The sequence below is a fragment of the Agelaius phoeniceus genome, chromosome 3 (genome assembly GCF_051311805.1).
Source record: "Agelaius phoeniceus isolate bAgePho1 chromosome 3, bAgePho1.hap1, whole genome shotgun sequence".
NCBI lineage: Eukaryota > Metazoa > Chordata > Aves > Passeriformes > Icteridae > Agelaius > Agelaius phoeniceus.
The window spans coordinates 100794280-100820469 of record NC_135267.1 but is presented as its reverse complement, the minus strand read 5'-3'; the positions used below and the strand labels follow the sequence as shown (position 1 = coordinate 100820469).

The following is a 26190-nucleotide window of genomic DNA, read 5'->3' as shown; positions in this document are numbered from 1 at the left end:
GTTTTATTGGATCCTTGAAACTTTTAAGACTGCTGTAATTGTTGGCTTTATGGCCTATGCGCTATGCTTTTCATGCAAACTATTCTTAATTATGCTCTTAAATGCTATCTTAACCCTACAGATTTGTCCTCACCAGCCTTAAAAGCTTGGGAAGAAAGTATCAGAAGGGATTACCCAGCTGCATGGCAGCCAGCCAGCATGTTCCAGGGCTGCTCCAGGTTGTCTGCCTGCCCCACCCTGAGTGAAAAAAAAAGAAACAGAATGAACTTGGGGAGTAAGGGTAGTGCTGAAAAGCACATGCTGTTTTTATTGGAAGGAAAAGAGAACTCTTTAAAAATTATAGCTCGTGGGTATGCATATATATCTATAAAAGTAAAATCGAGTGTGCATGTATAATAGCTCTTCCGGAGGACACAGAATTTTCCTAAACAAGAAGTGAGTGAATATGACCTCTGTCATCACTGAACCCTGGTTTCCCTATCTACAGTCCAACTCACAAAGCATTTGTGTGTCTAAGAGACAGGTGACACTTGAGGTTGACAGAAGTGCTGTCCCCCACCATGTACACACGGGGCTGCCATCATCCTGTGCTCTCAGACATAAAGCACATCACTCCATCAACACTAATGAGGGACAAAGCCATGAGCCCCTTGTGTGGCCAGTGAGGGCTAATGGCTACAGTCGTGCATCCAGGAGTAAACACCAAACAATTCACTCCTTAGTTAAGGTTTAATTTCACCACTGTCTTTGTAAAAGGAGTGTCAAAGTAGACAACTTCCTTCCACCAGCTGCTCTTCTTTTCCACTTTGCTTCCAAAGCAGCAACTGCAGATACCATTGGAGATGTCTAAAAATCCCAAGGAGGGAGGAAAATGTAGTCCAACCCACCACATTTACTACTTTTTTTTTTGAGTCACATTTAGTATCTAAAACACTTCCCAGACACCTTCTATAATTCAGTAATATTCTTCCCTCTAGCCAAGTTACTTGACCAAAATATAAGATTATAAACTTCCACAATATTGCTGCCATAAGGCACTTTGATATTTTCCTCCTTTTCCAACTCTATGGCTTACAAGGCCAGGAGAGATCCAGGCCTCAGAAAAAAAGGTATTTGTCCATAATGGTTTCAACATAATGGATTACTGTCTTTTAATCCATGCATTCATGCAGGATTCAGGTTTCAGCGAAGAGCCCTAAAGGACAGCAGGAGTCTGCTAATGCAACAGCAGCAGAGGTCAGGCACAAAAACACAATTTAAACTATTTGGATCCAAGCAAATGTAACTTTATGATTACTAGGGCATAACCTGTCTCTGACTGACCTGGATATATTTCACAGTGCCAGGTGTTTTCCCTGCCTCAGCAGCTCCAACAGCTGGAGTTAAAGCCATCACATTCTGCCCAGGTGATTGCTGCAAGTTGTATTGTGAGGCTCCTCTCTGCAGTTCATCCCACAACCAGAAAGAAGAGACATTAAAAGCTGCTATTTTTGGAGTCCCACTTCCTTGATCTGTTGGTCGGTTCATGAAGCTTCTTGCAAATGTGACTTATCTGCAGATTATAACCAGCATTTTCTTCTTCAAATCCTAACTTAGCAATTTGTTTGAAAGCAAACTTCTGAGAGTATGCAGCTATAGCAAATTAAGTTGATATTTCAATACCATTTAGATTTCCAGCAGGTTTGAAACTTTTTCATTAAGTATCAAAACCACTACATATCACCAAGAAAAAAAGACATCTGTGTCTCTCTGGCCAAATCAAATGTTAGAATGGAATCTGAAGAAAACCATGGAAAATCTCCCAAAAGTTTTTCTTGCCCCCACCTCTGCATCACACCAGGAACAAAGAATCTCTGTACCTGTAACCCAACTCCTCCAACCCGTATTTTTCTGTTTTTCAAATCAAACACCACCAGAATAAAAGGGCACCTAGGAAATTTTAGTTTCCCCACAGTCAGAGTAAATACAAACAATTCAGTCTCCACATTCCTTGCTCTAGAGATGCTGGTAGAGCCTAGAGCAGCCCCAAAGGCAAAATGAAGAGGGGTCAGATCTCCACAGCCAGTGCTCAGCAAGCCTGGGTTTGCTTCCAGCACTGCGGCGCATCCAAAAATCCTCCATAGGAAAAACTAATAGCAGTTTTGTTTGGTCTGTTGTTGTTTTGGTTTTTTTTTCCCCCCAGAAGAAAAGGGACTTCTCAAAAAACCAAGACACCTGCAACAACCCAGCCGCCCGCCTCCACATCTCCCTTAAATGCCGAGGCAGTGAGGAACAAAGGAACCCTTTCACCAAAACGTTTGTTCAACATTTAAGGCTGATTTTATTGAGTTTACGAGAAACAGCTCTATCCTAACTAGCTCAAATGGGATTTCATAATCCTGTAATTAGTTCAGATCCTTCCAGGAAGTATAGGAAAATTCATTCCTGAAATACATACACACATTTTATACATATATATAATTTTTTTTTCCAAAAGTATACATATTATGTGGTCCTGCATGGACTAAATCCATTTTTTTTGGCCAGCATAACATCCTTTCCTGTGCCAGACTTGCCCAGTGATCCTCACCAAGTCCTATACACATGGGCAAAACCTCAAATGAACTGGAAGCAGCTTTTTAGGGAAAAAAGCTGGCTTACAAGCATGCTGATAGGCAAGCAAAGATACTGATGCAGCTCTACGTCTCTCCCCAGAAATCAGCTTATTACACAATTTTGAATTAAAATGACATTTTAATGGCATTGGGGCAGATTAACTTATGACTTGTGTCAGCATTGAAGCATTTATGTAACATTGCTGAAACTGTGTTAGAGCTATCAAAAGTCACAGCAAATGTTGTTACAAAAACACCCAAAACAATATTTGATTTTTTTTTCCCTAAGCAGCAGCCATGACATCACTGGGACATGCATACTAATGACAGAACTTTTAATGACCAACCATTCAATGAAATCTCTTAAAAAAAACTTCCTTCAAATTTGTTGAATGGGTCGATTTTGCAATAAATGGTTATAGGTGCACATAGTAGTATGTCCTGAAAAGTTAAAAAGGGCAGCATTAATACATTTGAATAATTTGCCCTGCACCTCATCTGTAGTACAGGCAAGAGTTGCAGCCTCAAGTCCTCCTATTTTTGTGCAAGAGTACAAAACATTAACAAATTACAAGGAAGCTAATTAGCACTATCATTTACAGTAATGAGTAATAAATTGTTGTTGCATGACAGATGGTATTTGATTTATACCATGTTTAAGATAAGCAAAAATCACATAAAAGTTTAGCCAGCCAAATAGGTAGATTCACAAGATCTGTATCCTGAATTGATTCCACTACCTAAAAAAACCAAAAAAATCACAACCATGTTCTACCCTATTTTTTTTCCTAATATAAACTGACCACAAGTCTGTTATTGCTATCCTATGTGAGCTAATGAACAGCAATACTTAGCAAAAAAAACCCAAAAAACTGACAACCACAGAAACTGCATTCCATAAAAAATTATGTCTGCCGACATATAGAGAGTATTCCTGTAAACTCAAAGTTTACAAAGAAAAGAAAAAAAATCACTCACTCAAAGGAAGTTGAATTTCCCCCCCTCTCCTCCATTTTGATCAGTAGAGACTACAACTATATTTATTCCTCTGTAAACATCCTCAATGACACGTATGTTATAACTATGAAGAGCAGATAATATTTTGCAAATATTAAAAAAATAAAATAATTCTGTGACTCAGTTCCAGCCGGGTCTGTAGCAGAGGAGGGGTGAGGGAGTAAGCAGGATAACTACAGTCTAAATCTAAAGGGTTTTCATCTTTTGCCAGATAAATGAACATAAAAAAGAAAAGAAGACATTCTTGGCTATATCAAAACCAGCACGCACATTGGTTTTGCCTTCAACCTTTTTTTATAAATCCCCTACTGCATCAAATATCCATGAAGAGGGACATCAAGGGAAGCAGCTTCCCAGGCAGCATCTATTTTTCCTACTGGTATTTAAAGAAAGCGTGAATATTAAACCATTATTTCTGAAAAAAAAAAAATTGATACGTGACCATTAATGAAAGGCTGTGTTTCACAGAAGAATTCATACACACTCACTGATAAATTATATGCTGATTTAGACAACATTCAGAAGGGCTGTGGGGGCACATGGGGGGAGGCAGAGGAAAAAGAACCCCAGGAGTAAAAAATATGGAATTATACGCAGCCAGAGCACACTTACCTGCTGGGGGATGCCATTTCCTCTGCATTTTAAACCTTTACTGCTCCGTTTTAGCACCATTGCCACCACCAGCCTCCCTTGTCTGCTCCGGTTACCCCGTGTCCCAGCTGGCTGCTGCCGGGCAGGCAGGCGGCTTCCCCCCATTCGTGATTCAGTCTCCTAGAGGGATGTGCTGCATTGTGCCGGGTGAGTCATCCCAGAGGTATTCTGCACATTACAGCCCCAGCCGGGCCATTACTCATTCGCAATATCCTCCCGCCTCGGAAGAGAACATCGACCAAAGATCCTTGTTTCCCCACCCCGGTTATAGGCTGGGAAAAAATAAAATAATTACAATACAACTACCATAAAGTCATCACGGGGGTGTTTAGCAACAGCTGACGGGGCAAACGTGCTGCTGAGAGGCTGCCCAGCACAGTACCCATGCACGCAGGGCTGCAAACAGGTCCAAAGTTGAATGCAGGTGTCATTTCCTCTGGTAGCCTGTCAGCACTTAATTCCCAAAAGCTGCCAACACAGCGCTGGGACCAAGGGTCCAAACAACTCAGAAGGCTTGAAGGAAGCACTCCGCCTTCCAATATGTCTGCCTCCATCACAACTTTTAATGGGGTTTTAAATATTTCCAGTGGGCAACGAGTTGGTATCTCTAATTATCACCTACAGATCCTCATACACCCCATCTCTCCTGGCAGCCCACATAATTTTAGTGCCAACAGCAGCATCCCTGCACTCGAGCTTTGTTTTGGACACTGTGCCTCAAACACTCCCTTGCTGCTCAGGAACCTTCACAACTGCTGGAGCCTCTCGCTTAGCCAGGGTGTCATGTATGCCTTCACAAGTTCTATGATGATCTCTAACGCCCTCTCATTAAAGCAGAAATGTTGCTCAAGAAATGCCTCAGCATTGATAACAAGAATAAAAATTGTGACACTACAGCTCTGCAAGCAGCTTCTAAAAATACCTGCCCAGTTTCTGAACTAATCTGTGCTGATGATTAGGCAGGAGGGGAGAAGAAAGCTAACTGTTTCCAGGATCAGCTGCTTCTGTCTGCCTTAAATCCAAATGGTTTTAACCCTGATTTAGGACAAAAAATCCCTTTTTGCCCAAGGTGGAGAATGGTGACCGAGGTAATGCTGCCTGAATCATCCTTCAGAGGAAAGCTGCATCTCCATTTTACAGAAACTGACAACCTAAAATCTCAGGTACTCCTGAAAACTTCATGTGTGGACCATGGAAATGTCGAGCTAAGGACCAAAGAGGTTTGAACCCATCTTCAGTGAGCAGACGCCAGGCCACATGAAGGATGCTGGGACATCAGAGGGGGTTGGACTGGATGGCTTTTAAAGGTCTCTTCCCATCCAAACCATTTTGATTCTATGACATTATGACATTTGTTCACTGCCTCTCTCCAGCACCCAGTGAGCGCATGTGCAGGTGCAGCAGCAGCCACCTATTTGCAGCTTGGCTGGATTTTGTCATGACAATGGAATCAAGCTACAGTCCAAAGTTGTGATGAAGACAACAAACAGCATGTGAAGTTTGTTACAGTGGTATCAACAGACAGCTGCATTTACTGAATTTCAATATACAACTTAAAAAGATCTTTTAGTTTAATGGCCAGAGAATAGTCTGTCTTAGTAGAAGTGCATTTGCAACCAATGGGTTAACTCATTAGTCACAGTATCATGCTATGCAAGTAATTAAAAATAATAGATGGGGCTTTTTTTTAGATCTTAATTGCACATCCCCAGTCCACATCTCATCCTATACAGATGTGCCAGAATCTGCCATCTCACTTTCCTCTTCAAGCTCTGCAGCAACACTGCTTTTACCTTCAAATGCTTAATGCAGCACCCATCAGCTCAATCCTCATCTGTCTCCAGCAAGAACTCAGCACACTAGTCCAAAGCAACATCAGCCAGAAAAATTCAAGAAAGCTGCCTGGCACTTTTTGCTGCCCAGTCCAGTTTCTAAAGCTTTTCTCCCAAGGGATGAGGGAAGATGAAATTAGCCTCCCTGTGTAAGACAAAACTATTCTTGAATAAGCTGTGTTGTAATCATGTTTTTTAAACAACATCCTGAACAGTTACATCTCCCCAAGCTTTCCTGTTTTCTTGCCTTCCTACTGGTCTGCAGGCCATCTTGCCCCCGGTCCTCCTAAAAACGGAAGGGTCAGCACACAGAGCAACTTGGGACCATCAGAAGGTTCTTACAGATGAGCAACATCAACAAACAGTTCCAGTATGACAAATTACATAGAAAAACCACCACGCTGTACAGGTACCACAATCTCACAGCTGCTGTGGGGCAGGTCTCAGCTGATGGGGCTGGGTTGAACCACCACCTGGGTAATCTCTGCAAAGCTGCTGCTCTGTCCAGGGTCAGGAGCAGGTGGGGACAAACACTGCATGTGAAAATGCAAGAGAGAAAAAAGCTCTCTTTTACAAAAGTTACAGCATGCTGAATTGATAGGGATGGAAATAATGCCCTCGCCTCTTGTGTACATCCAGAAGCTGCTGCATCAGTCAAGAAGAGCCACCAACTCATTCAGCTGGCTTCAAGCCCTGCTCCCAAGGGTTTTCTCCAAACGGAAGTAGATATCAAGTCACTGGATCAGCATCAACTGAATCACTCACTGGTTGGGTTCTCACCTTTGCACATGTTCATTAACCTTTAGGTTAAGCTAACAAACCTCAGCTCCAAGACTGGCAATGCTGCTGCCCTTTTAAAAAAATTATAATTCAAATAATTATTATTTTTTCCCTTAAATATTGTCCAGTCCAGGAGATTGCACACCCAACCCTACTAGCTCAGTGCTACAGTGAAACATCCTCCAAAGCTTTCTTGCAATTCCTAGCGTGGACCAGTGAGTGGCTGTGCCAACACATGAACATCCTTCCCCATTTCCCAGCAAAATTCATGCTGCTACAGGGTTCTGCTGTTATAAATTTAAAGTAAACACTGCACCTGGAGAGCCAGCAAGGTGGTGGATGTGTCTTTTGCTGCCTGCCAGCCAACTGCAAGCACAGTTCAAAGAGCAGAGACAGTGGCTGGAGCAAGAGGAGCCCATTTTCACTGTAGCTACTTGTGGTGAAGAGAATGAAATTCAGTCACCTTGTTAACAGCAGTCATGTCAATGGGCTCAACTTCTGCAGCAAAACGTTAACAGAGCACCTGGGACCAGGCCCTGGCAGTTGTGAACTGGGCACAAAGATGCCTCAGCACACAATTCCAGTGCAGGGTGAGGTGTCTGAGTATCTGCAGGGCCAGGTCCATTTTGGGAATACTGAAACTTGTCATGCCTTACCCTCTGGGAACACCAGGCTACCTACCTTAAGTGTAGTATTCAAGATTAACCACAGCAATATTGCCTGAACACTGCTTGCTGTGCCTTGTAAGAGGTAAAGAAGGTGACTTTTCACCAACTTTGTTTAAATTAAAGAAACTAACAAAACCCAAAATAGAACAAACAAAAAAACCCCCAAATATTCAAATGCCCTCCAAACAAACAACAAGCCCTAACAAAAGACTTCATACATGGTCAGTGTAGAGTGTAGTTTTATGCCCAGCACTTGAGAGACACCCATTGCACTTATGCTGTCCCTGTTGTCCACAAAGCTGTCCTAAATATCGGGATCATTAAACTGTGTTGTAAAGAAAAGCAGGAAGTATGGCAAAAATAGGAAAAAGAGCACAAAAGGAGATCCTTAGGAAGGACTTCTGACATTTTATGATGCGTTTTAGGCTGCTGAACATTACAGGAGCACTGTAATGAATGAAATGCTCCTCCCTACATATCATTACCATGTTTTCCCTATTTTGAATGTCATTCTCATAGATGAATGGACCTTTGTACATATGTATGACAACAAAAAAATGACCCCAGCATAGATGGGTATTTCCAGCCAGGATCTGGGTGGAGGCCATATGGACTTCATTTTCCTGCAGACAGATCAAAGGAAAGTGCCAAGAGCATCTTACACGACTCCACATAAACATCCATGACCAGAAAAGAGGTTACACAAACGACATGCACCGAGCTCCTCCACGCTGGAAAAGCCTCATGTGCTTTTCTTCTTATTAAACCTTTCCTCCACAGCTCCTAATTGATAGCTGGACAAACAGCTGTAATGTACTCCAGGAAATCTAACCCTGTACTTTGCCTTACTTGTGTGACATGGCCTCAGTCATCACAGGGCACACTGCAAACTTTCATTTTCTCGATAGGAAACTGGTTTAAAAAACAAGCTACTGAAAAACTAAGGCCTCGCTCCTCCCTTTTTATTTTGCACTTTAATACTTAGCTCAAAGTAGAGGTACTTAGGTGTGAGTCTTTTAACCACTGCATCTGTGCTTTCCTTTTTAGGATAAACTTTTTTTACCATGCGAGTATTTTCAGGTTAATTATGCACATCCTAAACCAGATATGTAATTTCGTGTCTTCTCCAATTTCTTCCCTCTAGATTTCAAATGATCTTTACTGCTCTCAGAGGGCTGGCACTATCTCCTGGAATGCCCCACACCACAACTCAATATTCAATGGTAAAACCACCTGCAGACCAAGAGGCAGACACCAGGATATGATAACCTTTATCCACCTACATTCCCAAATCACTGAAAACTCTGGTAAAACTGTGCTGACCAGCTCCAGCTTCACACTCTCCAATCTGATGTTGACTGTGCTTCCTGTCAGCCTGCTCCCTGTTTTGCCAGGGACTGACTGGATAACTAGCTTAAGTTTTCAAGATCACTCTGCTTGTCTGTCAGTGTTAGTAAAACATTATCTTGCCCTTAAAATGTACCTTGTCCACCTCTTCTTTTCAGTGCTCCTGGGAACAAGCTGCTGTTTTATAGACTTAGAGGAAGATGGTTAATGCTTACGATTCCACTTTCATTTTTAGTAGTGTGGTAATTATTTTATTGCTCATTTATGAGTTATCCTCATATTCTGCCTCCTTCAGAACGCAGTAAAAATACAAGGCAGGCTTTCCCTCCTGTAAAGGGTACTGCAAGTATCACCAGGTCTGCCTTGGATCAGGACGTCCAGCATTAACTATTTTCATAAGGGCATGCAGTGGTAGGACAAGGGGGAATGGCTTTAAGATGAAAGAAGGCAAGTTTAGGTTAAATATTAAAAATAAATTCTTTATTCAGAGGGTGGTGAGGCACTGGCACAGGCTGCCCAGAGAAGCTGTGGATGCCCCATTCCTGAAGTGTTCAAGGTCAGGTTGGATGGGGCTTTGAGCAACCTGGTGTGGTGGGAGATGCCCCTGCAGGCTCTTTGAAGCAAGACGAGTTTTAAGGTCTCTTTCAACCCTAACCATTCTATGGTTCTATGATTCTATTTCTTAGCTTACGGATTTTATTATTTAAGTCCTATAGCAGGCAGGGATTTCTCACCAGTAGTTTTGGTTTCCTCTGGCCAACTGCATGCATGTCCTAACCCCTACTTTGTTCTCCCTGCAGCCAGCTTTCCTGTTTACATCTCTGCTGTCACTTCCCTTGCACAGCCGAAGGGCTTTGGAAAAAGGACAAACAAACAGGCATTTCCTCGAGATGCTGGCAGTTGCGTGCCTGTGCCCCTCTCCCTACCGCTGTCCTTCACCTGGTCACAACACTGTCACATGCGCTTAATGGTTTGCATTTCCTGTGCTCTGCTTTAACAGGCAGAATCTTTTAAATGCTGAAAGATATGGTGGTGCCAAGTGCCCACTGAATTGTCCCTGGCAAGAGGGATTTTGCTTGCACACAGCAGAGAAATCAGTCAGGGGAATCATCTTGGGGTCATTCCTATTTTCTCATTCTGGCAGGTAAGGATGAGTTGTTCAACACACTGCATGTTCATGTTCTCACACCAATTCCTTCTGAAAAGGTTCAGTATAGGGACAGCTGGAGTCCCCTGATATATATGGAAGAGATCAAAGACTCCCATGGTCTTTCCTTTTAGTAGCTTCTCATCCTGTACCCATCAGGGTTTTTGGTACACTCACTACTAGCTGGGAGATGCCATCTCAAATCTTCTGGATTCATTGGGGAATACCACAACATCAGACCAAAAAAACCTGCTAACAGCTTATGCAAGTCTATTAATTGAAATGACCACAACACTGTTTAAAGGCATCAAAAAATGAAATCTAAAGAGAAGCAACATTATCTCCTTGCAGAAGATCTGTGGGAAGAAAGCATCTATCTTTTATGTTTGGGAAAGCCCCATCTATACCATATACTGTCCATTTTCAATAAATGACTGAAGTATCTACAAGGGAGGAAGAAGATATACCCTGATTTTTTTTCTTAACTTCACAATGGTTTTTCTCTCTCTCAAGCCATTTAACAACCACTCTACCCATGTTCAGCAGATGATAATGAAACCACAAGTGTTTATCTCAATCCAAAATGGCTTAATTTTTTTCCCCCTCCCCTTAAACTCAGATTTAACCAGGGTTTTAATTCCAAGGACAAAGGTGCACGCTTACCCTTTTATGCCCCACCTACAAACTTGGGGTTTTTCCTTAAGGCAGTTTCATCCAGTTATAAGTCTGACTTTAGGACTTATCTGCCTCTGCTATGATGTCCAGTAATATCTTGGAGCAAAAGAAATTATAGCAAGGAATAGCCTTGGTCTGAAGATGGGTCTCCTCTGTATTTGTGCAAAAGGAGGCAGCTCTATGCCTAGCACTCCACTGTGATGTTTTGGCTCCCAGAGAAGTCGGCAGAAGAGTGATGTGTCAAGACTGCCCTGCATGGCCTTCTTTTCCACTAGAAATTATTATTCTGAGAAAACAGCAATGACTTTCTGGCCTCCTAAGGGAGAAGACCACTGCCCAAAAGCAAGATGAGTACAAACTTTGCTAAACAGTTTGCACCATGATGGGAAATCACAAGTTGACAAGACGTTTGAAAAAAACCCCAAACCCAAATCAAAGAAAACTCCCCCATGCCTCTCCGAGTGTGATAAAGAGATATTTTCATCATTAATCTGCAAGGTGGTGCAAAGGCCCACAAGTTGCTCCTTTGTCCAGGGATGCCTTTTTATTAATGTTAGCACCATGAGAAGGCTGCTGCCCAACCTGTGCTTCCTCCAGCATGGGTTGCAGGGACAATAAGGGTTGCAGGTAGTGCAGGGACAGCCCTGGGAGCCACTAGGCCAATGCTGAGAAGATGCTGTGCATATGAACACAGCCCAGTGCATTCTGCCATGGAAACCCCAGGCTGTGCCAGAATGAGCTCTGACCTACAGGCCCAGCTCCAGCAGATTCAGTGACGGAGTCAGATGATGACAACTCCTTTTGAAATAGAAAGCTGAGGGGGAAAGTGGGTTACTCATCCAAATCCAGTGCTCTCCCTTGGAAATGCATGGATGACGCATACCATCAATTTTCAGAGGGGAGAAATTACATTTCTCCTGTCTTCACCCTGTCCAGATGTGCTTGGGCTGCAATGAGTCCAGCGAGGACTTGGGAGTTAAGTCCCCATCCAACACATGCACACATGCACGAGGAATATAGGAGGAATATATTTACACATTTAATGCATGTACTTAGTGTTGAAATTAGCTAGAAGTAAGAAAAGTTATTAGTGTAGCAGCTGAAAAGATTGTTTCCATCCCATTATAACAAGGCAATGCAACATCTGGATGTGGAAAACAGTTGACTAGTGGCCAACGCTCACCTTGCTAAAGGATTAAGTGGAAATCTGTGGCTGTCTCAAGAGAAAGCCTAGGATGTAGCAGCATTCCTCTTCTGGAATTCCAGCTAACACTCAGATAGGAGTCCTCCAGATGCATTCACAACCAAGTAAATGAAGTTTAGCTGAAACAATGCTTTGCCAAAACTAACACAATGACAGTGACCTCTGGAATTTGGTGCTACTTGCAGATGTCCCAAAGGTTGCCATCAATGAAGTCATAAAAGAGGTACTTTAACTCTTGGCAGTGATTCATCCAGGTATTTTTTCTAGCAAAAAGCCTTATTACTGAGGGGAGAGTTTCCCATTATTTGCAGGAAAAATCAGAGGAGAACAAACAGATACTAATTTGTTAAAAAGACAGATAAACATGTACAGGAAACACTTCTATGAAGGTCGTGATCCTCTGAAGATTAGCAATCTACAGTACTGGAGACAAAACCATGACACTGAGGAAACAAGTGAACTATAAAAACAGGAAGAAGTGGAAGGTTATTTTTTTATGTTATTTTGAGGGAATATTTGTTTTTCTGAAGCTTAAGATACCAGCAAAAGCCTCCATCTGCAGGTCATACTATTCTCTATACAAAAGCAGCTGCAGCGAGTTTCCTCATCCAGGTCCCCAGAGCTGTCAGATGGGGAGGCCATCCTGCACATTACAGATCTGCTGTTTCCCTAACCAACACTGTTGTTCAGTTTTCACCTCATCTAAAGCCATTATGAATTGATGCACAGACAATACTCTATAGCTGACACCAATAAATCAAGTTATTTTGATGCATTTCCCCCACAGCCACAGGGCTAGGCCTTCCCTCCAGATATGTATTTTGGTATATTTACTGTAACAATATTAAGGTAGTACTTGTTGGAAACGAAGGGCTTTGCCACAAACAGAAAAGCTGTTCTGGACTCTCCTGCCTTAAGTTTGTGTTCAAATGAAAATAAAACCATCACTGCTGTGAAGACAAGGACGCAGCTGGGATGTGCTGGGGCCAGCCACCACTTCTGCAGCAACCTGGTGGCACAACTATTTTCAGACTGTCGCAAGTCACCAAAACTGAACAGACCCATCACTTTGTCTGGAGGCACCAAACTTTGCTTCTGTCTCAGAAACATCTTGTGTTCACTCATGGTAGCATCACAAGGAGCCCTCAGACTTCTCTTCTATGATATATAACTTATTCTCCTTAAGTGAGTCAGGCTGAGGCACAGCACTGCCATAGGGTCTTCTGCTGTTAAAGGAGGTGGGAAGAGTAGGAGACAGGACCCCCACATCAATTTGTCTTCACTCAGGATCGTTTTGAAACAACTTCTCCACCTTTTTCTTGCAAAAGCCTGCAAGAAATCTAGATAATTCCCACTGCAACCAATGCCATGCACATGTACTCAATGCCAACCTAAGAGCAGAATTCAAATCTTTCTGCAGAATTCCCAGAGCACAGAAAGCTATCAATGCAGAAAATAAGTCCAACTTAACCTGAAAAAAAGGTTTAAATATTTATACTCCTAATATATCCTCATCACTTCACTCTTCAGTACCATTTATAGCTGAGTTATTTTTGTCCACTGAAAGTCATCCCTTTGAACTAGGGCATTCACTGTTTAGGAAAAACAATTAAATTTCCATGTTAGTTAGTGGATGTTAGTTAACTAGCAGGGGGAAAATTATCTACGTTAGGAAAATGCAAGTGCAACACCATCAGTCCTGCTTTCCACTTGGCTTTGACCTCTACCACAACTGCAATAATGATGCAGATGTTATTTGTACGGTTATTGCACACAAATTTCTAAGTACCTCTATACTGGATCGAATATGAAGCAGTTGCTCTTTGTCTGACACACACTACACCAAGCCACATACCTTCTGCTTTGGTATTAAGAAGAACAGTGACTGCCTGTAACAGTATGGTCATCAGTGAGTACCCACCTTTTGCCAATTCACATTTCCTTTCCACACGATTACTTACATTCAAATGCTGCTGAACTGCTGCAAATTCAATAGACCAGTTTTTACCTTTGCTACCTTCTGGGTTTGTCTGCCCCATGTGTGCTCATCTACCAGGGTTTTATGGGACCAAATGTTCTACACCACCTTGTATTTCCTCCTGTTAAGTACTGGTACTGGTAATTAAACAACTCACATCAGTTACAAGCAGAAACTGGAATAATAATAATAACAAAAATAAAAGACAGAGCCCATAAGCACCAGCTTCTAGGAAATCACTATCAGAAACACTGCTAAAGTTTATGGTCTCTGGCTAATTAAGTACTTGAGGTGGAGGTAAGAAGCTGCGCCCATATACAGTGCTTACCAAGACTTCCTGTGCTTTCCGCCCTGATATATTACCCAGAAAAGTAATTTCAACTCTGAAATTACACCCCGATATCCTGACTTCACCCCTTCTTTGCTCCAGATGAAGGAATGAGCTACCATAAAACCCTGTGCAATGCTTCCACAAAAGTACCAAACTTTGACTCCTGCCATTGAGATAGATCATCAGTAGAGAACCAACTAACAAAATACAACAGTGTTTTGCTCCATTGTCTGCCAATACCCAAGAGATACTTTCAGAAATCACGGACTAGCTCTTCAAGTCCTTTTCTTCAAAGCATATAAAAATAGTATGAAGTAACAGCAAAGCACAATAAAATGGTGGGTGCCTCATCTGGTTTCTGAGCTCTAGCAGCTCTGGTGACAGGACACAGTGTCCAGGACAGTTGTAAGCCAGATGATGCTGAAAGCATCAGGACTTTTGTTCTGGGACATCTCATGGCTTCTTCACTTTGCACAGTCCTGGCTGCATGGGGCATTTCTGCCTTACCCATTAATCAATCAGTGTTTGAGGTCCATCAGTACTTGGCATGCCAATGACATGAGAAATAAAATCACAACAACAACAACAAAAACAATAATAAATTCAAGCAGCTTCAAAACTCTTCATGGCACTTACAGACTCTGGACTCTCCTGCCAAGCTAGGTAGCGATGGGGAAGGCTGAGTTCTGGTGCCAGGGACCCCAGATACCCATCATGCCTATAATGACCAGCTGTTACCAGCATGGAGGATGGTACAGGCACTATTTCAAAAATCCCTCTCCTGGATAGTGCCTGGGACTTCCTCTGCCAAGCATGTGGCATTGCAAGCTCCAGGGGGCTCCTCATTTGCTTTCCTGAAATGCTGCTGTGGAATGGGCACGGAGGGCTTTGAGGAGTCCAGAGGTGCTCACACTGTCTCCAAATAGCTGGTTTTATTAACTTTAACCTGCACCCGTGGGCTGCTGAAGGTGCTACATCCCATTTAGATTTGCAGGGATAAAATTAGGCTTTTCCTTTGATAGGGAGCGATTTCTGTGCAGTGCCACAATGCTTGTTCAGGCAAGCTTTCTACTCACCTGGGGCAAGCATACTCTTCAAGCTTAATTAGATCATATCCCTAGCTAAAAAAACTTAATAGTTAATTGAAACTTCATGCCAACCTATAGTCTGCTCTGCATGTCTCTCATGCCTTATGTAATAGAAGTCCAAGGGTGGGAGAGCAGTGTGGGGTGGGGAGAAGGTTTAATTTTAGCCAAAAGGAAGAACAGAGTCAGCACACTGCCTAGCTAAAGAAACAAACAAAAAATAAAAATCCACTCTGCCACAACCCTGCTCCATGATGTGAACTGACTAGTGCATGCATATGTACCATAAAGCAGAGGGGTGCTAAATGTCAAAAAGTGTTCACAAAACTGGAGGTACAGCCATGGACAACACAAGCCAAGAGTGCTGTGCTATGCAACATGGGGGTACAGTCTGCAGACAGTGTGCACAAGCCATGGAGATGCTAACAATGCACTCTGGACAAAACTAAGGCTCATCCTACAGAGGGGAAGTTATCACATACAGAAAAAAGTATCTTTTTTAAGCACAGAAGAGGTTAGTATATTTAACATTTTAATTAGCTCATGAATGACAAAACCACAGTGCTGCAAAAGAAGTTCCTGTATTTAAAATGTTCCAAAATAAAATTAATACACAGGGACTGGATTTCAGCCTTTTAGGTATTTCTTTCCCCCATATTTAAGGTCTACTTTTCAGAGTAAGTTACATATAAGATAGCAAGAACATATACAAGCTGTAAACAAGCACAAACCTTTCAACTTTTCTTTATTCAATTAACTGAAGAAACTCATTCATCTTCTCTGTAATGCAGCACCTTCCTACAAGCCACACTTCACTCTCCCTCCAGTCATATGTTTCTTCCTGGGATTCAAAGATTTCCCTTTGGTGTCAAGGGAGTTTTTAAATTCCCTTTATGAATTATACAGCAAGAGATACCTGAAACAGGTGCTCAGCCAAGGACAATCCCCATTGAAGCAATCGAAGGAAAACCCTCCTTGGTTTTCTGCCATCTCACTAACCTAGGGAGCTCTAAGGACAGCTCTAGCAATTTACAGGTAGGACTGCCCTGGACCTTATATAATACATTTTTGAGAAAAATATTATAAGCCTCCTAAGTTCTCTGCCATCTAGAATTTGAAGCAAAACATTGAATCAGCAAAACACCCCAAAGGGGTTACTTCCTTCATTGATCAACACTTATCATTTTCAAGTGTCTTGAAATGCATGACATAACAGGAAAATTTACCTATGGATTAAAAAAAAAAAACAAATTCAACAAGCTGTTCTGCATTTTTCATCCTTGCTACATGAGATCTTGAGGAGAAGTTCAGGCGCCAGACAGTTCTGGCCTAAGCCAACACCAGTTCTGTAAAACACAGCACAGTTTCCCTTCCCTGTTTGCTTTGCACTGTGGACTTCCACGCCTCACATCCCCGCAACCACCGCCATCCGTCATGCTCCAGCTGCCTCTCCCTGGCTATTTACTTAGGGCTGGGTACGGCCAGGAATTCCTCCGTGTAACAAAATGTACAAACGTGCTTTTATGTAGGGCATTTCGATGCTGGAGAGTGCTCTCAAGGAGTTTCCCCTTGCTGTCCTGGAGAGCTGGCTTTACTCCGAAGTTCAGGGAGCAGCAGAAGTTTCTTGCTGACAAAAGTCACATGTGGAAGCAGAGGAAAGGGGTTCAACATTTATTCTATCCACCTAAGGAAATGAGAGCTTAAAGGAGTGCAGAATCCAGAATGTAAGATATGATAAGGCTTAACAGGTAAGGAAATAGCTGGTGCTCTGTATCTGGTAAGGAATGCACCCCTCAAGGATAAGCCAAGGAAGACTCACTGTCTAACACTGGAAGACACCATCTGCAGACACAAAGTAGATTCACTTCTGGTCTAAGAAAAATAGTCACCACCTCCTTGTTCCCTCTCTAGCAAAGGATGACCCAACTGCCCCAAATTCACATCATTGCAGTTAATAAAACCACAAGCAGAAATTACTCAGTACAAAAAAAATTGTATTTTTTCTGCTGAGCCACCACCAATTAAGATAAATTTCTCTGTCATTCCATTCCTGCCTCCTCTCCCCACTGCTTTCATTACATACAGGGATGTTTACTTCAATATCCACTGTAAAATAAATCTAGTGCTAACCACACTCAGAAGTAACATCAGTAGCTACCTACCAAGTACTTTTTAATGCATGCTAAGATTTGGAGAGTCACTTTCATATAAAGATGAGAGAGGATGTGAAGGATGTTCAGTTCTCAATTGAAGGAGAGTTAATGTTGACCATTTCAAGAGACAACCTCTTCCAAATGCAGGCATGTTCTCTGCAACCAGCAGCAGCAGCTTTCACCTAGCTCACTGGAGCCAATTATTGAGCTCTTTACAGCATAACTCACAACAAATAGCTTATGTTATATATTGTGTCTAATTGTTCCACAGACAAGTGGTTGGAGACAACAGACCCAGACGCCTCTTGCAAAGCAGTTGGGTTTTCCAACCCTGGATTACAGGGCAAGGGCTTCTTTATACTGGACAAAGGCAGCACCCTGCTGTTTTAAACACCCACACTGTGAGCAAGTATAGCCAGGGCTCACTACTTGTGACCCAAGGTAAATGATGATCTGAAGAATATCTAACCAGGGATGCTCATTTTCAGTCCCACCTCTACCATTTGTACCCCAAGCACCAAAATTAGAGCAATTTTTTTTCTTCTTAAAATATGTAGAAGCAAGCACTACTTGCAACTGACTACATATAGGAGGGTACCAGACTCATGTTACAACCTGGTAAATGGTCTTGTGAGAAATTATTTCTCCCATTCCTGCAGCAGAGTGCAAGCAAAAGACGGAAACAGTCTAATAATATTTAATTGCTTTTTTTCCTGTATATGAAATTTGTACAAAAGGCATGCCTTTTAAAATCTCAACACTTAAGTGCTAGAAAAAGGATGTATTTTCTTCTCTGTATCACCTTACCCCAAATCAACATAGAAACCTCAGTTACATTCACAATCCAAAGAGAATGGATTAGCAGAATCACTCTGTGATTTTATTGCTTCAATCACTGCAGAATGTGGAGTGCATTTGGCCAGCAGAGACAAACCCAAAAGCAGCAAAGCACTCTCCTGCTCACTGCTGCTCCCCTTTGGTTTTCTTCAAGTCAGCGCTGAGAAAGCAAATTAAGCTTCCAACTCTCAGCTCCTATAATGGCAGGAGATACGCAGCACTGACTCCAGAAGTTTATATATCTTCTCTTTAAAACATGAATGGGAAGGTGTACACAAACACCCTTCTTTCCCCATCCCTTCCTTCCCACCATAAGATGGGCTGTTTATTTTTTTATTTGACCTTATGAAAGGTTGGGGAAGCTATTCCACCAATATTCTGATAAAGGTTGCCCACGCTTCCTTAGGGAAACAGCCAAAGGAAGGAGGAAAAAAAAAACAAACCAAAAAACCACCACCCAAACACCCCCACCAGCAATAAAACAGCTAGATGTATTATTTAATGACTTTTGGATAGAACACCAAATTTTATCGACTAATTAATCCAGTCTACAGCTCACCCAGAGCTTTCCTGAACTAGAAAATACAAAGTACACAGATGTATAAGCACTAAGTACTGCAGAACTTCAGTGCTCCATAGCCAACCAAGATAAAACTGCCTCAGATAGGGGTTTTTGAGTTTCAATTTATGGATCTTCAGGACCACCATTTCTAAAATAGTCCATGTAGCTACTAACTCTAGGGAACAATCGTTTATGCTCATGGAGATTTGGAATGAAGAGGGGCTTTTCTGCATGCACTGGAAATTTATTTCAGGACTCTTGTTAAAAGGCACACATGCAGAACCAAACCAAATGAATGGCTAGTGGCAGACTTTGTTAAGCTGTAATTTTTTTCATTCATGGGCTGTGATTTTAAAGGGCTCCTCAACTGCTCACTGGGGGAGGATCAGCACAGCTGAGGTCACAGGCGCACCAACCATGATATCCACATCCAAAAACTGGGAGACCCTGGCTAGATCCTGGCCTCTGGGCACACAGTTATTCCTAGGACACAGTAAAAAGCCTGGGAGAGAGGCAAGATTTTTAATGTGCAAGCACAGAAGAGAAGTTGGATAAAAACATCACAGTAAGGGAGGCACACATATTTTAACATCATCCAGCCCAGCATCATGCAAGATGGCCATGGCAATCCCAGGATAAATAAACTCTTTTGGAGTTCAATCCAAGGCATCAAAATAAGCCCATTTCTGTCTCTCCTTTATGTGGTGTCGCTAAGCATTTCTACACATACCACATTTCTATAATCATAACTTTGAGGTGGGGGAAGATCATCCTCCCCCATGTAAAACAGATAAAATCCCTTACCTTCCTCCTGACTCTGTGTTTGTAAGGTCACTTATCCAGAGAGACTGACCTGGGAAGGTTTAGGACTTCTGGGTAAGGGTGAGGGAGACACAGACTTTAGTAACTGATAAAAACACAAACAAACCTGATAAACAGCTAAGAAAAGAAGAACGGTTGACATTTATAATATAACTTGTTTTAGAAACTACTGTAAAAAGGCACATCACTGACTGATAAGATCTTCTAAATCAGTGGAGTTTATGTATACATAGGCACAAGGGGAAAACGTTTATTTGGACTTTAAGGTTCTTCCTGTAGGATGCAGTGTTTATAAAGGGTATTTCTAGAACTTCCTGACTTGCATTTGTGAGATTGTGCTCCCTGTGTGCCTCCAGTTCCCTCTGCACACCAGCTTGTCCCTCTCCTCTCAATACCCCTTTAATTTTATTTATTATTTTTAACCAATCTGGTCAACTCTATGTTTCACTTCCTTCAAATAACAAGCAGAGGCTCATCTCCAGCACTGTTTAGTAATTTTCCAGCCATTCAATACACTCATGAAATATTACTATAACAAAATGCCAAATACTTGCACAGAAAAGAAAAAAGGAAATTTTTCCCTTAAGCAGCTCTAATGGCTTAACTGTATTGCAGCCTTTTATTCTTGCTTTTAAACACAAAAAACAAGCTCTGCACTCTCTTATTCTTCTAGTTCAACTAAACACCAAGTGCCTTTTGAAAAACACAAGGTCATTCAAGCAATGCAAGAATGAAAATTACTATTTTATAAAACTCTGTACCATTTCCTAACCCTTTTTATCTTTACAGCCACCAAACTGCATACATATAGTAACATGTAGAGCAATCATGGGCTGCAACCAGCTTAACACCTCCCATGCCAAGTTTCAGTCAAGGATGAATTACATTGGCAGCATTATAAACCTCTAGTGATAAAGTTTTTGCTGCAATTTCACCAGTATTTAAAATAAAAAAGCCCACCACAGAAGTATCAGTGGCTTTTCCATAATTTATAAACACACACACTTTAAATACATGGAGCACAAAAAGCTCCTGAAATACAGAGATTCACACTGAGGTCTAACAGAGGTGTCTGTACCCTGGCCCTCTATTGCCACCAAGGCAAGCAGGGCTTTTAATACAACTTCAAAAATGAAAATAAAAACTTTAAAAAGAAATCAGCACTAAGGAACCAGACACCTTGGTTTTTAGGAAATGTGATCATGTAAGGTGGCAGCATTGTTGAAACTGTGGAGAAAATTGGAGAGGGCAGGTCTAGGTCTGGCCCCTGATCTTCAGCAACATGCTCTCCCATGGAGCTCTTTCACAGCCAATCTGCTAGCAGAGGAGGGTGAATTTCTCAGCTCATCGATATCATCAAGACCCATTGCATGGGGCACCTAAGGCAAAATTAGGCATTCATCACCCCACTGAACCACTGGACTTCAGACCTCAAACACTCACTCACAGAGTACAGACAAATCATGGAGAGGTGCAAGGATTCAAGCATCACAGTAATCACACAAATAAATGAAACAAAAGTAAGTAATTGAAGTAATTGAACAAAAACTAAGCTACACATCTATAATCTCCAAGCATGCTTTAAATTAAGCCAGGTAATACTTTCAGATCTCTACATCGTTTTAAAGAATGAGACAGTTTGTAAATAATTGCAACCCCAGAGCCAGATCCCCACAGCAGTACTGACTGTACTTGCCAGGTCTGCTGATGCCTTTCAGCAGCTCTTTTATGGCATCCCTTGGATCACTGGAAAACAACAACAACAAAAAAATAGCTCTCCAGTATTAGAACCTGGATATGTTTCCCCTTCACAGTCCTCAAGGTCCTACAAAGATGGATGTGGTGACAAGCTGCCCAGAATCGCTACCAAGGCATGATCCCAGCTATTCAACCCCCGCCCTCTTCTGTCCCAACCTGAGGCAAAGCACACGTGCTGCAACTGCTCTGTGCTGCAACTTGAAGCATTAGTTAGCAACCTTCCCTCAGCTCCAGGGCATACCTTTCCACTTGTAAAACCAGGTGAACAGCCAGCATGCCTTCCAAGCACTTGGAAGCCCAGGTGGGAGTGTTTGGACATGTCAGCGAAGAAATGCAGTGAGTGGAGGTAAGCTGAGCTCTCTGCCTTTAGTGAGGAGGTGAGCATGATGGCTATCTTTTTGGGCAGCATCCCCCTCAAAACAGGGACCTGCTCAAGGTGCTATGGATTAGGAATCATTACAGAAAAAAGAAGTGCTGCCAATATTTAAAGGGAGAAAGTCAGATAGAAAGGAGACCCTTCTTTCACCTCATGTACGTCCCCCAGAAAAATGCTTTCCATCACTAGTATGGGAATTAACAAATAAATAAAAAGCATAAATGGTCTAGAGACTCAAACAAAAAAGGTAAATTACACAGGTGTGCTTTAGCTCAGATACTAATTGCTTCTAGTGGCATCAACTAATTCTAAACATGGATTTAAGTCCTGTAAAACCACACCATTTAAGAAATGTCTTTCTGCAGGTGAGGGGAGGACCAGCAAGGAGCTGGTAGGTGAACTGTGGTGCTGCAACAGGCTCCAGTGTTTAGGGAAGAAGCTTTGTGATTTCCCACAGCATTTTGAAACTGACTGCTGTACAATTGCCTTCAGTGTATTTCAAGTATTGCAATGGAAACTAATCTTGCTCTCAACTACTCAAACAGGCAAACGATGTTCTACATTTTAATGTACAGGAGGGAAGCAGCCACTTCTAGCTAGCAAGAAAAGAAGTAATGGGACTATCCAAACAGGATGTATGTATAATGCAGTTAAAAAAACCAACAACCTAAGTGTTTCCAGACCTCCTTGGGACTTGAGTGCATGTGCAGAACATGCTCCTGTCCTTGCACGGCAGCACAGGTCCCTACAAGCTGGAAGATGTGTTTTCCATACACAGGATCAAAAGACGCTATCAGGTTTTACAGCACATCTCCCAGCGCCAGTCTGGCAAAGAGCATCAGCAGAGGTGGAACAGTGACCAACTCAACCCTCCTATTAAAAAGGAGGGGGAAGTGGTTACACTCAACAGGAGACAAACACTTTTGTTCCTAGGGAGAGATGTACACAGGTAAGGAGTCCTAATGTTACTTCTGAAAGCCCATTTATCCTTTGAATAGTTCACTGAAGACGCTAATTCTGGCTTGCATTTTTCCTCATTTCTGTAGTACCTGGGACAAAAAGCTCAGTACTTTGGGCTAAAACTCACTTTAGACCTACTGCAACAGGTAGAACCTGCTGGCAGAAAATTCTCCAACAGCCTTGAAAGCAGGTTTTGTAATAGTGCTTTTGATAAAACACCATACTTTAAGGTGAAGCATCTACTTCTACTGCATGGGGTAGACAGTGTTTTACTGAGTGCATGTTGTAAGGATCACCTTCCCCTGATATGAGAAGAAAATACTGCCATGAGGGTTTGCCTGCAGCATGAGTCGTAGAAGTCCTGCTTCCAGACAAGTGTGACACAAGAAGGAATAGAAATAAAATCAAGACGAAGCAAAACTATACCCTCGAGAGTGTGGAGAAAAGGAAATGGGGACAGAAAATGATATGGAGTGAAGACATCCTCCTGGACTTTGAGATGATGTCCACCTGCCCCCACAACACTTGTCCGACATCAAGCTGGAGCAGAAAAATGAGGTTTGGAAACATTTGCAGGTACCAAGACTGATGGTGATAAACCTCCCAGAACTGCTGTGCTGGTGTGCAGAAGTGCATTAGTAGTGCATTGCTTTGCTATTCTTGCTCCTCATCCCAGCTCCATAGCCTACACTCATCCAGCAGTGGGGGCCAGCAGATGGTTTTCCCTGCTTAGAAGGAACCAAATCCTGAGAAACTATGTGGGCAAACCCAGCCTTAGCTCCCAAGAGCTGATGCAAAACCCAAGGTGAGGGTCAGACACAGAGAGAAGGCGGCCAGCACAGCCCAGCTGCATTTCTCTGCAGCTTGAAAGGGTCAGGTTTACAGCACTGAGCAAGCACCAGAAAAATAAATGATTAAAGGAAATTTGACAAGGAAAGGGGGTGGACGTGGGTAGAGAAACAGGAAGGAAGGAAAACTCAGAAGATCTTGGCAGAAAACCAATAGGTAAGAAAAGAAACAAAGAAAAAAAAAGAAAAAAGAAATCATTAGAAACCACCAGCTGAGTTTACGCATGGCCAAAGTGGGAAGAAATGGCCAGTGCAAGCAAGATGCTGGGAGATGCTGCCCTGCTCTGCTTGTTGCCAGGCTTGGAGCAGACCTCTCTTTCCAGTGCTGGGATTCATGTGACAACAGCTTCTTGCTTTCTTTTGGTAGTCTACAGAAACGGGGACCTGCTGCAGTTCCTATCTCCTGTCAATCAACTCCACAGTCTATCCGTGCCTTTTTTAGTCAACTGACCTTTTCTATTTTACTTCTTTTTTAAATTCTACACTGCTTTAGAAGCCTAAGTCCTACAAAAATCAAATGCTCCACTTAGCAAACAGGGCATATATCAAAAACACAGTCTCCAGAGCTGTACTTTTAGTTTCGCTGATCTCTGTGCCCTCTCCACCCCTGCACAGCTCTTGCAAGAAAGATCACCTTGTGCTGTTACAAAGTTGGGGAAAAAAAGGAAAAACAAAAAAGCCACATTTTTCAATGAATTTGTTGTAGGAGAAGTTCCTATGTCCATTCTGCTGGAGGGAAGGAAACTGAATTTATCAATTCCTCAAATATGCCTGACCATGTAAGAAAGAAAAATGAGGGATTGAAACCAATAGTTATGTTGTGTCTCATTCCTGAGCTCCTATTTTCCAGCCTGGTCCAGAAGAAGAAGGACAACTACCATCATCTCCCTGCAATTTGATGGCCAACAGGAAACAATTTTGTGGTTTAAATCCAGCTAACAGCAAACCAAACCCGTGTTAAGAGCTAGCCTTGCCACACAACACACTTTTGTTTGCAGCCTCAGGATTTAATTAAACAGGTAGATAAAACCTACCTTTTAACCCACACTCCAGGGTGTGCCTCAGTGAGATAAAATACAGGCTGCAAAAACAGGTCAAAGATGATTCCAGTGCTGGTGCAGCATCTGCACCCCACTCAAACACCGTCCCACCACACTCCTCAAGGAGGGGAGCTGCACCAAAACCTTCACTTTCTGGCCCAAAGGCAGGTTGGTTTGGTTTTTCCTTTTTAGTGCTGCATCTGGATTACCCATGGGCTGCATGGGGCCATAGCAGGGTCTAATGTGCTGAGAAATTAAAAATCTACCTCCCTTCCTCTTGTGGCAACCCTCTTCCCTTCCAGTTGTCTGACTGAACACCCTCTCCATACATCCTCCACCTACAACTCCTTTTCAAGCATTTCCAAAACAGAAGTAGAAAGAGTAGAAAGGGCAAATCCCTTCTTTTTTTTCCCCCTCTTCTTCATCTGACAGATCTATTATTCCCTTATAAACAACTACTTCTCCCAGAGACCGAACAAAGCAGCTACTTACATGTCATATTTTAAACAGGCATGTTTTCAAGCCAAGAAATAAACAGTTATATTTTGGCAATCCTTCATTTCCTGTCCTATTTGCGAGCAATAATGTCATAACACAGTGTGTCCCATGCCTTCCTCCCTGGCTGAAACTTGCAGCAAAATAATTTAGCTGAATGAGCTACCTTTAATACCTACAGAAAAATCATCAAAATGGGGCAAGAAGTAGTGAAAATGAAGGGGGGAAAATAAATTTTTTCAGCACAAAGGGCAAACTGCAATACTTATGGATTCAGTATTCAGAGCAAACATTGCTGGTGTCTGCTCAGATGTGGAGGGAAATGAGATTTTTGGATGGGCAAAAGAACCAGCAAGAGCAAGTTGAGTCTAATTTTCTTTCCTTAGACAGGAAAAAAATACATCAGTGTGATCTCACACCACATTTTGCTGTCCTGGACACCACTACAGCAACCCTACACATATGCCACTTAACCCAGCTCATTAAAAACCTCCGGGGGACCAGTCCCACTTGCAAACACTTGGCAGGAGCGCTCCCAGCTCACTGGAATAAATCAGGCGTGCACTGGAGCGCCGGGGACACTCCCGGGACACAGCCCGGCCAGGGCATCGCGGCTCCATCCCAAGCAGCGCAAGGCTGCGGACCAATACTTCCTCGTTCTCTGACCTTTTCCATTTAATTACTTCCTGTGACTTTCTTGGAACCATGCATCGGAACGAGCAGGCGGCAGCCTCCGGGCATAACCGAATCACTTTAAGGGTTCAGCTCCATTCTCCTCCTCACAGGCGGAAAAGCCACGGGCAGCCTATCCAGGATGGCTTCAGAGAGGGTCACCCACAGCCGCCCATCTTGATGCGGCGCTGCCCGAAATCCCCCAGCACCACAGCCTCTGATTTATGACCTGGCATCCTCATTCTGCCCCCACCCTGCAACGTGCGAGGCAGCACGGGCAGAGTGAGGGGCAAGGAGGAAAGCAGAAATAAAGGCTGAGATGTAGAGAGAGGCGCTTGCTTGGCAATGACAAACTGAC

At 42.6% G+C, this 26190-nt stretch overlaps 1 protein-coding gene across 2 annotated transcripts in view; it reads right to left on the bottom strand.

Moving 5' to 3' along the window:
* The window catches only part of SPRED2 (sprouty related EVH1 domain containing 2), a 59337-nt gene that overhangs the window by 29987 nt on the left and 3160 nt on the right, over nucleotides 1-26190 (bottom strand). The window contains exon 1 of one of the 2 annotated variants that reach the window (XM_077175978.1): nucleotides 4224-4403. The exons of the other annotated variant lie outside the window; for it this stretch is intronic. Coding sequence (XP_077032093.1) covers nucleotides 4224-4240 — 17 coding nt within the window. The 5' untranslated portion in view covers nucleotides 4241-4403. Of the gene's footprint in view, nucleotides 1-4223; nucleotides 4404-26190 lie in introns of those variants that run through there. 2 annotated transcript variants of the gene reach the window in all.